Here is a 14,826-nt window from a genome sequence, read left to right on the forward strand (position 1 = left end):
TTTTGCCGTTACTCAACTTTGTGAAAGGTGTCTTTATTACTAAATATTTACCTTTTATTCCTTATGTGTTCCTATGAATTCTTCCTTGACCAGAAGATGTCTCTTATCCATGACTGATATTATCAAGTCATTTCTTAGATTTACATATTATCGTCCGCCATTTCACACACTTTGGAATGTCAGGTAATGAAGTCCGCATGCAAAGTATAACGGATCTTATTTATGTTCACGCAAACTGTGACTGGATAAATGAATGATAAAACAGTACTTTTATTAGTTCATTCGTTATCTTAATAAACATTCAAGCACACAAGGTAAATTTTGAAATCAAATCAAATCAGACTTTATGGTCTGTCGAGGAGACCCAGGACAAATTTTTCTTCGCTCACAAGGGCAGGCATACATACTCACACAGACATTTAACACACAGTTAGGAGTAATGTTCCTGTTTTGATTCATTTTTATTCTATATTTGGCCGTCTGCAGGGGTAGGAACTCCTGATGGCTCAGTCGTAGCCATTGGTAGGAGGCCCTTGTCATGAAGCTGCATGACAAAGCTGTTGAAGCTAACATTGCTCAGCTTCCGGTCCGCCATGTTGCAGGCGATACTCATGCGACGTATGATGCCGACCAGCCGATAGGTGCTCAAGGACGTGGCCCGGAAGTGGTACACCCCTGCGCCTGCAGCGTCCTCCACGAACTGGTTCAGTCCCAAGTAAAATGGCGAAGACGGGTGAAAGGTGTTCGGAGGTCGGAGATCACGATAGCGTTTGTAGATGTGCACGTAGCAGCGATTGTGATTGGCTGGATTGGCCACGACCCGGATGCGTGTTCGGGAAAGGTCAGAGCTTCCTGAGAGAGCAGTGTAGCGCAGGAATTCCGTGCCACTCTCGTCTCGATCCAGAACTATGTCGCCCCACACCTGAAAAAAATGGGAAGTGCAAGGTCTGACTGGAATGTACAGGAGGGAAGAACGACAGTTGTGCCAAAAGATAAGCAAAAGAACAGGTCGTCAGGCGAAGGAACCAAGAATTATATTAACTGTAGAAAAAAATCAAAGAAAGCGATGCGCAGAAACCCATAACTAAAGACAAAAGAATGAACTGAAAGTTGTTATAGGTCAAGTAAGCTTCGAAGACGTTGTGGATGGTTAAGAAGTGGCATATTCCGTATCGTCCTTAGTTGACTACTCTGTGGCAATTTTTTTTCTGCGAATATGCCTGGTGTTCACTAATATGTTTACAGAAAGACTCGCAGAGAAGTATTGTATAGAATAAGAAACGAAAGATCAACAAGTAATAAATGGACAAAATAAAAAAAAACATAAAACTAAACCATAGAAAAATTTGTGCTTATCTATTTTAAAAAACAAGAAAATGGAGCATAATCAGGGCAGTTAGGAACGACCCCAGCAATTATGGGGCGCCAAAAGGAGAATTCACCCCATACAGCGCTACTACCCTTGCAAAGGAGACAATACGTTTCCTGAAAACTGCAAAACGACAAATAAAATAATGCACAAAACGCCTCATATTACTGTTGGGAATAGGGCATAAATAGATGGGAAAGATGCCTTGGGGTAAAGAAAAATGAAGCATTGTCCGCTGAGTCTAGGCATCAAATTGTGACTATCAAAACAAGACACTTTTCCTTGAGCTCCCCATGTTGCCCTGGGTAAACGACTCTCGCTTCACAACTACGACAAATGGTGTCGTCTTGGAGTCTTGGGTAATCAAACTTAGGAGTAGTTGTGCATAGCTTTTGATTGGTCAAACGTTGTAGTGTTTATGGGGTGAATCTACCTCTTGGCGCACCAAAAAGCGCGCGCACACACACGCACACATACGCACCATGTTGGCGTGCTCGCGGACTCCTTTGGGTCCGAAGTAGAGGTTGACCATGAACCACATGCTGTTGAGGATGCTCTCCGGGCTGCTCGTGCCCAGCTGGCCTCGCTCAAAGAAGACATCAATGTCCCTGGCTGTCATGGCGCTGGTCCCTTCCGGCCTGCCCTGCGAGAACAGGCGCTCCTGCTTGAATTTAAGCTCTGCACGCGATCCTGTCCAAGAGATCCATTATTATTATCTTTATCAGGAGCAGAAGAAAAAAATACTTAAGTTTACTTATAATACTTAGAGTACCCCTGATCAATTTTTACAATCATTTTAGCAATCAACCCAGTCTATTTCTTCTTAATACTTTGACCCACCTGCGAATTCCGGGTCGCGCACTATGGACCAGGCATAACCTTTGAACCGCAGGTAGCGCTCTAGGCTCGACTGGATGTTCCGTACATACCCGGGGTCGTATTCCTCTCCGTCATCCTTCCGCAACTGCACATGACGATGACCTTCGTGCATTATCCCTCATCTTACGGGACTTTTTGTGCATCATTAATTATTCTATGTCTATTGGGTGCTGCACACTCGGGTAGCCCGTGTTGTTTCACCAACCGACTATACTCAAATGTAAAACAAAATCACTTTATCATTATGCTAGCTTAACTACTTGCATTTGGCGAGATCATTCTGGTCATATAGAGTGTGATGATAAACATAGTAATAAAACATTTCTTCTCCCCTCCCTTACTCAGTTGCTAGTATTGCCGCTTTGCAAAAAAAAAAATCATTTAATTTCTTGTAAACAGATTCCTGTTTGAGTATCCGCTTACAAACAAGGTTAGTGATCAGTCGTACAGTTTTCTTTTTCTTTCCTTTCTGCCTCGACGTGTGTTTATCCCACCTGAGAAAAGAAGGCGCCCAGAAAGGGGTCGAGCTCACTGGGAGGGATCGTTGCCATGGGTCGCGCGTCGCCATGTTGACTGAGGAAGCGCTGGAACTGCTGCATGTGACCTCGTGTCTTTCGGAGCGTGTGCTTGGAGGCTAGTGTCTGGCCCAGGGTCACCGCTGACCGGGTTCCTAAAGCTAGAGGGTCTGTAATGCAGAAAGAGGAACTTGAAAACAGGGTAAGAAAACAAAAACATACCTAATACACACCAAAGACTCGACATTTTCTGCAGCTGAGATCTCGTTGTTGGATCGTACACGCATTTAGCAGAACATCAATCAATCAATAATGAAGAACGTAGATCAAATGGTCAGGAGACTGATGGTATCCACGTGATCATCAAGCAGAGAGAAACCACGTGACTAGCGACGATGTGAGGAATTGTGCAAACGAATAAATATGCCGTGACGTTAGTTAACGAAGAGTGGACGAAGAAAGTTAAAACCAGCAGATGAAAAACAAAAAGCCATATGCTAGTAAAAAGTCCAGTACAAATTTGGAAATTTATAGTTTCTGAAGGGAAAGAAGGGTGGATGGAAGAAGAAAGAGATGGTAAGAAAATATAGAAGAAATCTCACTAAGCATATACGTCCTCTGTGGCATTAAAACATAGAAAGCACACAAAAAAATCCTTAAACACTCCTAACTATTGAAGTATTTTATAAGAAACAAACAAAGAATGGCGATTGTCCGATAACTTTTCCACTGGAATACCCCTAAATTACAAGCACTTTCAGTCACCTGCCTCCAACCGCTGACTCACCGAAGTTCACCAGAGCGTTATTGCTCAGTCGAACGAGCGAAGCATAGTTCTGAGCGACTCCTGCCTGTGCAAGGCTACTCTGTTGAAGTCTATTGCCATGTTGCTGCTGCCGTTCTTCTGGCCACTCGGGGACGATGATGCAGTCGTTGCTGTCGTCTTCGTTAAAGCCATCGGAAATGAAGCTGGTCTCCGTGTTGTCCCCTGCGCCAGACGACGGACCCACTCCGTTGTCGTCTGCTGCTGACGACGGGGAGACGATTGCTCGACCCCCTCTGTCGCTGCTTCTGCCTGTAAAGAACAACGTCTCCGCCATTTTCTACACAGTGTGTGCATAAGGATGAAGTCAGGCTACTTGTTGACTATAAAAGTCGTGGTGTGCTCTTTTTTCTTTTTTTATTTGCTAAATACTGAATATTTCTCGAACTTCGGTTGAGGGCCCCCATTCAGTTCCCGAGATACACACTTAAAAACCTCACACTACACAGAAAGAGATCAAAATCGTGATGTAACATCTGTCCCCGGCTACACCTAATTAATATAATTATGGTCCCAGCTCTGCCCCTATTGGCTGTAGCCTTCACAACGTACACGTATACAGGTGCGATCCTGACATCAGTGTTGTTGACCTCTTTCTGTGTCAGCAGATGATTAAAATGCTGTTGGAATTTTTTGGATTTTATGGTCTCAATCTCTTGCTGGCTCTCTAAACTGTCAATTACGGTCAAAAACCTCGCTTAAATTTCCATACCAGGTCTCTCATTCCTATATTCTCATATGCAAACATCATTAACTTACATTATTTTACCCGAGATTATGTTGCAGAACCCGCAAGACTTTTTCTTAAATGTAGTTTACACTATATATTGGTGTCTTGTGTGCATAAATTACACAAATGAATTATATAATGAATTAAATGAGTGCATGCATGGTATAACAGTTCTGCAAAGGAGAAAAAAAAATCGAATGTATATTTGAATGTGTGATGGCGTATCATCATGTAGTTAACAGATAAATGTGAATAACACAAACCTAAATAAATGTATACTTCAATGCACTTAACGTTAATCTCGAAAAACGAAAAGTATGGCCTAGCAAAAGATTGCAGTGTAAACAGTGCTGTCAACTTTGAGGTGGTGAGCCGCAAGTGTATGCCTTTCAAAGTTTACCATGGAAAACCATGTTTACGCGCGTTTACAAGGCTACACTTTATTAAAGATTTCGCTGTGTAACATAGAGAGAAAACTCAACGCCTTGAATCACACGAAATTTCGCGAAGTTTTCGCATTTTTTCGAGCAATGTGAACCAACTACTTAGGGAAGGGAGATATTTTGTTTTTCCACTTCAGCTAGGCTTTATGCTATGTTTTACCTGAAAATCTTTACATTTACGAAAATCTCATTTCTCTGAGGCTTCTGCAAATTCAACAACAACAACAACAACACAACAACAACAACAACAACAACAACAACAAAAGTCATCGGGACCGGATCAAGACGAGACTGTCACACCAATTTGCTGAAGTTTTCGCAGCCTATTCCTTGGAGTAGTGAAAATGTTTGTCCTGATTCCGATAGCATATCACCTTATGATTGCAAAAGTTTGAAGCTAAAGGATTAAGAAAAAAAATTTAAAGTACAAAAATCTTTCCTGACTCATATAAGCAGTCATGGAGGAGTAGGTGTCGAAGCTACACACAACGTCCTCTATCTTTCTTTCCTGGGGCCGTAGTTGGGAAAGGAGGGTTAGTCTTTACCCCGAGGCAAAATAGGGAAATCAAGGGCAAGTATCTTCTCTGGTTATAAAGCGTTGTCTGAGATGTGTCTTGTCTCCATAGTAATGGGGTTTGGCCACCCTGTAACTATTATGACAAGACGTTTACTCTCGATTTCCCAGTTTGCTCCGGGGAAAAGGCTTACCCTACCTGCACAGACAATGTAACTGTAAACCAAGTTCACCTCGTTTAGAAGGACCAGGCTGGAGTTCCATGTCCACCACGCGTTTTCCTAGGCTGCCCTCTGGTCGACCCTTGGTTACAGACCAAGGCTGCCCCACCGGAACAACCTCCTGTAGACTTCGCACTCCCTTCATGACATCAGGCTCGAGTTGCACCACGTCGTCCTCTGCGTGGTCGAGTGAGCCGGACCTGAAGACCTGATCAGATCCAGTGGAATGGGCTGCCACCGCGCCGGAATATGGTGGTGCTTTGGTCAGCTGATTCCCCACAGGATCCTTCTGTCTGGCCGAATAGCCGCATAACTGTTTGCTCCTACCAGCGTCTTTGACAATGGAATCGTGCAGTGCCTGCAGGTGATCCAGCTCTGCGGCTCTACCAGTAAAGCTAGTGGTGGATTTGGTGGGGAAATGTTTGTCGCTTGGGCAAGCGGAAGAAGAGGTTACGGCACTAGAAGCAGCAAGTTCTTTCAGCGTTCCCCCTGTGCTTCGATTTTCCCTTGGCTCTGGGTCAGCTAGGATTTCTCGAGTGAGATCACAGGATTCGAGTTTGAATTCTACTTCGTTATCGCTCACCTCCTGCAGCTCGAACTTCATTCTCACACCATGATCGACCGAGGAAGATGAAGATGAAGCCGACTGCGGATGCTGCGACTCGGAGGGCGGTATGCCTGGCGTCTGGTGCATGGCGGGTACAGCTGGCTTAGTGTTGAAGACTTTGGTGCAGTAGCTTTCACTCATGATGCTACCGGCGGCGTGCATGAGCTCGCTGATGATGTAGCGCTCCTTCCGCATGTCGTCAATCTCAACGGCCAGGTAGCCGCTGACCTCGATGTGATCGCGATACGCGATGTGTTCGCGGCACGCGCGCTGCACGCCCTCCAGCACGGCCCGAAAGAAGTGCACAGAGTGACGACTGGTTTCCATGTCTATGTCTAACGCCCGGCCACTTTCACACGACTGGAAGTTCTGACTCGTCTAGTACAATTACTTGCGTCCGCCAGCTGGGTTTAGATTTTCACACATCTGTGTACAGATTAATAAAAAATCAAATTTTCTCTTGGGATGTGCTGATTTTTATCGCCGGCTTTTTAAATAGAAATTTCACCCTTGTTATTTTCTTTCCCCGCTGTTTAAAAAAAAAAAAAAAAAAGTAGATCGTATACCTGTTTGAACCAAATATTTAAATAAACACCTACGTCAAATTAGACGATGAATAAAACCATAGAGCAGCGGTGAAAGAATTAAAGACGAGACTTTTAAGACCAGGTAAGGATCACCTGAAACTCGTGGATCACAATCTGCCATTAGAATAAGGTTTTGTTTATCTACTATAGCCTCCTTTATTTTTATTTATTTCTGACATATTTATTTTGTATTTCTAATGTCAACATCTCAAATTTTTAGATATTGTCTTGAACTGCCAGTGAAACAGAGCTATGTAGTTCAGTTGCTTGTTCAAGAGATATCACCTATTTATTTTGTAAGTTTGGTTTTGTTTATAATTGCAAACGCTTCCATTTTTCAAACACTAAAGGATTGCCAGAAAGACATAGCAAATGTGTTCCACAATTTACTACAGATACCTCTTTATTTTTTTTTTAATCCCTCTATTTTATCTTGTCATTTATATTGTAACTGTAAGGGTTGCACTTTGAATACGAGATCAAATTTACTGAAGGACCGCCAGTGAGATAGGGTAGATGAGGTTAGTTTTTATTGAAATCTCAGTCTCCTAATAAAAAAAATAGTATGATAATAAAATCAGCACACACCATAACACTTTGATTTGGACTTGCACATTTGATTCGTACTTAGCGACATTGCAACCCCGTGCCGTGACCTACATGAACCGTAGGCCTGCGGTGCTGTTCAACGACGAGACATCTCAGTACGAGATTTGCTGACAGCAGCACAGACGTTTTTTTGGAGGTTAATGACGGACAGAAAACGGTTATGGATACCATACCTTCTCTCATTCTAGTAATTGTTTCTCCATATATGCACCTTTCAGATGTCTTACACTTGCAAAATGGATCATAATCTCAAGAGCACCAGACGACGATCTCAGTCCATCTCGCCATGTCTCACGCTGTGACGTTGCCGGTGTTAAGTCAAGCTGATCCCCTCTTTTTAATGGACATGCGACTTTTTCACTTAGTTTGATTTGACGATGATGGTGGCGATGGAGAAGGAAAATAAAAGCGCTTTAGCATTGGAATTACTATGACTGTTACTGTTTTGCTATATTTATTTCTTCATTCTCCTCTAAAACAGTGCGATGTACGATAATTTAAATGGACCGAATATATTGTACTGTAATAACTACCACAAGTATATTACGTTATTATCCGTCAAGTGTTTCAAGAAACCAACTTCAGTTTTTTCGGAAAAAATGTATAGAGACTCGTTAGACGCATTTCTTTTCTGAACGAAAGAGATTAACTTCGAGATATCTCCTTCTTAACCATTTTGCGCGTTAACAGAAACGCAACTGGAAAAGTTCAAGGGAGACTACTGCAGTGTCGTGTGCGAAGAAAGCGAAAGTTACCCTGTCACTGTCCCTAGCATTCCGTGGCACAGGGAGAAACAGAAAATAATTTAAATTGTAACTATCAACACTCCATCCGGATGTCTCTTTCACGAATTAGTGGGAGTCTTGTTGCAGCTGTTGTCGGCGACTGCATCGGAGCTCTTTTTGAAGGATCGTCGTGTGTTGAACTTGCTAGCGTGCTTGGTGAAGTCGAGAAAATTGAATCAGGTTTCGGCTCTTTTACATAAGTTTACATTGTATCGTAGAAAAGATTGGCTCTTAATTTATAATTAGCTCGTTATTTCTATTTTTCAAACCATTTAATTTCAACCCATTGATGTTAGTGATGCTGAAATGGTCGTAAACTTGTTCAGCAGGTACCAACTCTTCTTTGAGTTTTGTTTTCCTTAATTATGACCTGTTCTTGTCATCGCGTGGGCCACCCGCGCAGTCATACCTTGCAGTATCTCAATCTCAGTTCATAGTTTCGTTGATTTCTGATGTCCCTGCCAATTTTAATATATCCTATTTCCATGCAATTGATATTTCTGCTTTATATGCATTGAAAGCAGAATCCTCTTAATAATGGTGTTCAAATCTCTTAAGAATTGGTTCCTGGTGTACACCTATTCTAAAAAATTTACATGACTAACCTACAAAGCACCATTGCAATCTGTCAATGTATTTCTATTTATGTATTTCTGGCTTTAAATTATGGCAATTATCATTTTCACCTTATCTCAACCGCTTAACTCGTACTCCTATTTTATTTATATTTTTTTATTTTATTTTTTATTTTTAAAAATTTATTTTTAGTTATGAAAATAAGGCTACTGGTCTTAAGGGTGGTGATTAACTGTGGAACAATGTGAAGTGTTGCATCCCTGCCCTCTGTCTACTGATAAATCATACAGCTATTTGCTTAATGGAGAAAGTTTTCCACTAATGACCTAAGTATTTTTTGAATCATTAACCTTTGGATCTGAAATGAATCCCAGCAACACAAGACTGCATAGATATATTACATTTTTTCAACAATGCTGCTATTAACAGTATTAGAAGTTATGTTGTAAAAGAGGTATAGGTCAACCATCATAATGTCTCTAACAAAGTATTGTACTATTTTGTTTTGGATTTGTTGTTTTTTTGGATTTAAACAAATTCTTTTTATTCATTCTTTTCCAAACTTGCAAATATTAGAGTAGTTTGGCCTTTAATTATTTTCAATAAAAGATTTGCTTAAGTCCTCGCAGATAATTAAAGTAAATGCTTATAATATGTATTACTAATACAGATTGTGTAGTTATATATTGTCTGCAACACTCTTTCAGGTCATCTAACCATAACATCTGCTGTTGAGTGTATTTGGGGAAAGGGGGGAGAATTCCAGTCTTCACCATCTTTATTAAACTCTCACTGTTGTCCAAATAGTGACGTTTTCTTTTTTTCCAGAATAATTTAATATTTGCTTTTTGCATTATTAACATACTCATGCTGTCTTATTATTTTCAGCATGGAAAAAGAAGAAGAAATCTGATAATAAATTTGAGGGAAAAAAGCCACTTAAATCTGAAGTTCCAATGTTGACCTATACTGATGACACTGCCATGGCTCGCTGTATAGCTGCTTCGATAATCCATCATAACGGACTAGATGATAAAGATTTAGCAAGACGGTAAGATTAAAATATTCCATGCTTTATGTCAGTAGTACGTCATGCATCACATAAAATGTGGCTTTCAATTGTAGGTTGTTTTTAATTGGACTGACACATGGATAATGAATGGAAAAATAGAGAGGCAAACAGGAAGGAAGGGGGGAGATCAAAGCAATTGTTTGTACTGATGTTTATTAATATTCAGTCACAATGTTTGTAGGTTTTCAGAAGAGTATGACCGGCAACCACACCGAGGGTATGGTGGCAGTGTCATCAACGTCCTGAAAGCGTTGAAAGATCCAAATCTTAAGGATATCTTTCAACCAGCTAGACAACAGTTTCATGGTTCTGGGTCTTATGGAAATGGAGGTGCAATGAGAATTGCCCCAATTGGTCTGTTCTGTCTTAATAAGGATTTTTCGGTGCTGAAGGTGCATAACTTATATGCGTAAGAATGTGGTTTGTAGTGTTGTAGCGTTTTGTTGTAATATTAGATAGAAAAGAGCATATAGGATGTGGTTAACCACACAATAATTCTGGAAGCATTTCATGAGTAAAGAAAAATAATTGTAATGAAAATTTCTGCAAGCTTTGTACGAGGTGAACATCATTGAAGGACACAGCCTGAAGCATTCCATACATTTCTGGCACATTTTGAAACATTTAAAGATAATTACCAATTTTACCAATGAAATAGACTCGAAACAAAGCACACTGAAGTTTATTTAAAATACCATTTTCTTTTGTAGGTTTTAATTTGTAAGATTTTTTTAACATCTGGGGTGGGGGTGGGTGGTGTTTGAAGACCAGATTATAACTGACAAGACTGAAATTAATGGTGCTGTGTTGTATATTTGATCACAATGTCCTATTATATTTAAATATCCACATCATAGTTACAAATTATTCTTGTTATCAAAATGAAAAAAAAATATTTTGAACTGTTTTAGTTCTAATTTTTTATTGTCTGTTTGCTTTTATTGTTCTTTTAAATTGCACAAATCTCTTTATTACCAGACTTTTATAAATTGTAATCTGTGCTTTTTTAAAATCTCTTCCATTATTTTGTGCATTATATGAAATGATTTAGATTATTGAAATACATAATAATAGTAATTTTATAGCATATCTTTATAGCATATTTTCCTGCTGGCAGCAAGCTCAATGCCCTTTAATATAAACAATCATTTAACAATTATATACAGTATAAATTACTAATGTGCAATTAGCATAATGGAACAAAAGCTTAGGTGTATTTTCACAGTCTTAATGAAGCTGGGGAGAAAGTCAAAAAGTGATGAGAGTACTTACCAAAATTCATGTTGTGTGCATTTGCATATGCATGAAAGTATGACTGCATGTTGATCTGTGTCCCTCAAATAAACAAGTGCGCATTTACAGATCCCGTCCTGTATGCCATTGACTTAAATTCTTCAAAGAACTCAAAGGTAGAGTTTGATCATACAAGAAACTCATCACTTATTTGCTTGAATTGGCAGTAAATACATGCAAAGTCGGTGCCTTCTCACGAGTTTCTCTTAACAATGAAATTGTTTGTATGACTGCCGATGTAAATGTTTCGTTTCTTTGTGCCATATAGGATTTAACCACGAGAGCCACTCAGCTGACACATACCCATCCTGAAGCAGTGGTTGGTGCTATCTTGCAGTCACACAGTGTTCAACTGGCCCTTTCCCTGGACAACACAAAGCCTCTTGATACTGATCACTTTTTAAATACTTTGCATGAAAGCCTAAATCCTATAGAGAGTGAATTCTTCCAACGCTGTGAAAAGAATGCAGATGAAAAAGAAACTGAGGGAGAAAGGTTTGGGGTTTTTTTCCACTCAATAGTATTTACTTTTTTTAAAAATAAAACAATAATAAATCAGAGGAAAGTACTGCTGTCAAAACACTTCATGGTTATTATAGCTTTATATAATTTTTTCACATTGAAACCTTTTAGGTATTGCAAGTACCTTTCTATTCCCAAAATAGACCAATCATTGTGTGACTTCTTTGAAGTTACTTTTAGCTTGAGACTATTCAGCTTAGCAAATATATAATATGTTTTAAACATTTCCATATCTGACTGCTCGTAATCAATTTTTAAAAAATGAAAGCATTCTGCATGTTGGCATGCAAATAATGCACACTAACAGCACCTCCAAAGATACTTGCTTTTTTGTTTCAGACACATTTTTAATGATCTGGTATTCTCTATGTTTATGTGTGCATATGTCTTCACAGTTTAATAAAGCATATCAGTTACTATTAGCTGCCTCATGCTGTGTTGTGCATGTTGAGATTCTCTCTTCTTTTATCAGAGCTTAAAAGCCAGAACATGTCATGTTTGTAAGATTGTTCAATGTACATGCATTTAAAATAAAGTGCTTTTATTAATATAGAAGATTCCAATTATGACAGAGTTTAGATTCACTTCTCTGATGACAGGAAATTTCCATACTCCACGAAACTCGAAATCATCAGAGATTTCCTTCGCAGAGATGTTGGCACTGATGAAGTAGATGAGAAGTTAGGTAAGTGTCTGTGCAACTGACAAAGCTGGGGAGAGGGAGGGGGATTGTGTGTCCATTATGTCTTGTAAAGTTGTATATGTAAATATCTGTATGTTCAGTCTGTTGGTAGTAAATCTATTAAGACTTTTGAGTAATGATAAAATTTTCACTCAGCAGCAAAATGAATGCATTAAAAAGTTTATCTTTTCTCTCTCTTTTTTGATACATTTATAGAAAACAAAGCAACATAAAATGAACAGACAAAATACATTAAAATAAACTTTCAAAGGTTGTTATACCTACTGTTTTTTCTTCTTGAAGTACTGAATGGTGGGACTGCAAGATTGTTAGGTATCTGGCACAGTGGGATTCTGTGTTGCTGTGCATTGCTTTTATTCTTTTTCACGGTTTTCAGTGTGCTCTAGTGTCAGAAAATACTCACATATACCAGGGGACTCGTGAGAATTATCAAATATGCTGTCATGCAACATTTGGGAGACAAGTATTGTGGGCATACACTTGCCATGAGCAGAAGTGGAACAGACAAAAGATTTTCAATGCAGAAACTCACTATGCTTAGAGGACACCTTTTAGGCTTAACTTAGGTTACAATAGGCAGAATGGTTTGTGTGGTAGATGCTGGGATCATATGCAAGGCTTTTCCAGCTGCTTTCTCAGACTCTCCTGAGAATGGTCACTTTTATTTTTAGGATCAGCAATGGTATCCCAAGTAGATGCAGTGACAGTGTGTGCTGCATAGAAAGGATGTAGGCTTCAGTTTGCTGCAAAAACATGTCACAATGATATTCTTCTGTGTTGAGCTGCATTTCTGATATTATGAATGCTCAAGCTTTGTGACAGATAAAACACTGAAATTTTTTTAAGTATAAAAGAAGCTTGTCAGCCATTCAGTCTCAGAAGATATTGAAAACTCTGTAATTTTTTTTTCAAACTTTATTTGTAGATTCTGCACACTTTTTGCATTCTTTACTACTACTTTTCTGATCTATTTGGAGGGGGGGATAAGTTAATTTTGTTGGTGTTATACCATTATTTTTTTTATGGAAATCAAAACATGCTCATTAAACAGGAATTAAAAAACAGTATAATGAATGATATGTAGGGACACACATAATACATAAGATGGAGTTGACAATCTGTACATACTTCATTTTACTTTCAGAAGTAGTAGTTACAAAACCGAAGTTAGACTAGCTTTTGAAGATTCTTATTCTGCGAGTGGACAGAAATATTTCCGTACTCTTGATCTTAGCCTCATGCTGTGAGATTGTGGAGAGAATATCTTCTAGTGGAATTTGGTCTGTAATCTTTTCTTGGCTCTCATTGATGATAAGGCAGTTGTCATGGCTCTCTTGAGGTCACAAAGTGCTGTTACTGTATCCCACATTTGACAGCACTCTGGAACACAAACAGAAATGTGTGTTTTCAGAACTCTTCAAGCCATCTGAGACTGTCTAAAGTAGCTCTGAAGGCTGCAGGATGTTACCGGATAATGTGCTTGGTCTCAGCTGAACTGTGCTTCCAGAGTCTGAGTGCTCACATACAGATTGCAAGTTGGTGATTCAGCTCAAAGTCCAGAATAGGCCTGGACAAAGTGGTGCTGGTAAATTGCTGATTTTGCATGAGTCCAATGACATTCATATCACACTGTCTCAGACTCCATCCATCTTCATTTGTTCAGTTCCAGATGTCAAAATCAAGCCTAAAAGCCTACATTCTGCATGAAGTGTGAGCAAGCGGTTTTGTGTTGATAACTGCATGCACAGCATGCTGAAGTTTTAGCTATAGACACAAGATTCTCTTTGTTTTAGCAGAATCTGAGTCTGCATGACATACCAGCAATCAATGGCTGGCTTTCAGCTGTAGTTGAAATGTATGGCCGTAATGCTTGAACTTCCAAGACAAACTTGCTAGTTAGGTCAAGAGCCAAGAGCAGGTGTTCTGACCACGTCTAGTTATAACTTTTGCGCACATAGCACGAGTGGCTCCGATGTTAGAGTTCATCACAGCCCTCAGTTTTGACTTTGAAACTGTTCCGTCCATGGAAAGGCAGCAATCTGCAAGCAAATGAAGAAAAAAAAACACATTTCACACAGTGAAATGTTTGTTGCTGGTTTTCAAGATTAAAGTTGAGATCATCTTGGACTGCTCTTGTGGTGCTCGCAGGGTGAAGTGACTCTCCAGTCCAGTTCCTAATCAAAAAGGATTAGTGCGTCGCTTGTAGAATCTCTTGGCCCTTTGAGAAGAAAAGGAGGAGGTCATTGTGTTTCTGATGTCGGTCTTTGATGCATTTCTGTCCAGCGATAAACACAAGTCTGTAAAAGAAATCAGAAAGGAACTTGACAAGTCAAGATACAGACGAGGCAAAGGGATGGCAGTGAGTTATAGTTTATTTATGCATCTCCTGCAACACATTCAAGACATCAGAAAAGAACGCAAAATCCAGTGTAAGGATGCCAACATCAGCAGACATCATCTTGCACAGAAGTTTGGATTCAGAGTCTCAGGTGTTAAAAATCTGCTATAAACATCAAGATGAATTTGCTCTAAGTGTTCTTCTTTTCCACTTACAAGAATGCGCTTTAAACACATTGTG

The 14,826-nt window shown here is 39.6% G+C and overlaps 3 protein-coding genes across 9 annotated transcripts in view; 1 reads left to right on the top strand and 2 right to left on the bottom strand.

Moving 5' to 3' along the window:
* Nucleotides 1-268: 268 nt before the first annotated feature.
* On the bottom strand, nucleotides 269-7,625 carry LOC112564034. Of its 4 annotated transcripts, none has more exons than XM_025238568.1 (7): nucleotides 7,471-7,625; nucleotides 5,507-6,527; nucleotides 3,551-3,838; nucleotides 2,743-2,933; nucleotides 2,210-2,333; nucleotides 1,851-2,059; nucleotides 269-922 (listed from the first exon to the last, which is right to left on the bottom strand). In XM_025238568.1, the coding sequence occupies exons 2-7, from the start codon at nucleotides 6,426-6,428 to the stop codon at nucleotides 467-469; spliced, it is 2,190 nt and encodes a 729-aa protein (XP_025094353.1). In that variant the 5' UTR covers nucleotides 6,429-6,527; nucleotides 7,471-7,625; the 3' UTR covers nucleotides 269-466. The 4 variants fall into 4 exon arrangements, with proteins under 4 accessions (XP_025094353.1, XP_025094356.1, XP_025094354.1 ...); XM_025238571.1 differs by having other exon boundaries at nucleotides 7,509-7,619; XM_025238569.1 differs by having other exon boundaries at nucleotides 7,277-7,609.
* A 390-nt stretch (nucleotides 7,626-8,015) lies between these two features.
* The window catches only part of LOC112564038 (poly(ADP-ribose) glycohydrolase ARH3-like), a 29,241-nt gene continuing 22,430 nt past the window's right edge, over nucleotides 8,016-14,826 (top strand). Inside the window, exons 1-5 of the mRNA XM_025238603.1 lie at nucleotides 8,016-8,262; nucleotides 9,547-9,709; nucleotides 9,912-10,122; nucleotides 11,292-11,518; nucleotides 12,145-12,230. Of these exons, the coding sequence (XP_025094388.1) occupies nucleotides 8,133-8,262; nucleotides 9,547-9,709; nucleotides 9,912-10,122; nucleotides 11,292-11,518; nucleotides 12,145-12,230 (817 nt within the window). The 5' untranslated portion in view covers nucleotides 8,016-8,132. The remainder of the gene's footprint in view (nucleotides 8,263-9,546; nucleotides 9,710-9,911; nucleotides 10,123-11,291; nucleotides 11,519-12,144; nucleotides 12,231-14,826) is intronic.
* LOC112564035 overlaps nucleotides 13,149-14,826 on the bottom strand; it is a 73,511-nt gene continuing 71,833 nt past the window's right edge. Inside the window, exons 6-7 of one of the 4 annotated variants that reach the window (XR_003099147.1) lie at nucleotides 14,067-14,287; nucleotides 13,149-13,628 (exon numbers count right to left, since the gene is read on the bottom strand). Coding sequence is in view for 3 of the 4 variants with exons in the window: in XM_025238574.1 (XP_025094359.1) it covers nucleotides 14,145-14,287 (143 nt within the window). In the remaining variant the exon portion in view is untranslated. Of the gene's footprint in view, nucleotides 14,546-14,826 lie in introns of all 4 variants that reach the window. The other 3 variants (XM_025238584.1, XM_025238574.1, XM_025238583.1) reach the window with 3 other exon arrangements.

This window comes from Pomacea canaliculata, linkage group LG5, assembly GCF_003073045.1.
Source record: "Pomacea canaliculata isolate SZHN2017 linkage group LG5, ASM307304v1, whole genome shotgun sequence".
In the NCBI taxonomy this organism is placed as follows: Eukaryota; Metazoa; Mollusca; class Gastropoda; order Architaenioglossa; family Ampullariidae; genus Pomacea; species Pomacea canaliculata.

Bases quoted from the DNA above. Each gene is read 5' to 3' on its own strand.
- LOC112564034 (XM_025238568.1), bottom strand. From the start codon at position 6,428: ATGGAAACCAGTCGTCACTCTGTGCACTTCTTTCGGGCCGTGCTGGAG. The intron at 3,839-5,506 runs GTGAACTTGGTT...TGTTCTTTACAG, and splicing joins GCCTGGTCCTTCTAAACGAG to GCAGAAGCAGCGACAGAGGG. The intron at 2,934-3,550 runs GTGAGTCAGCGG...TCTGCATTACAG, and splicing joins TAACGCTCTGGTGAACTTCG to ACCCTCTAGCTTTAGGAACC.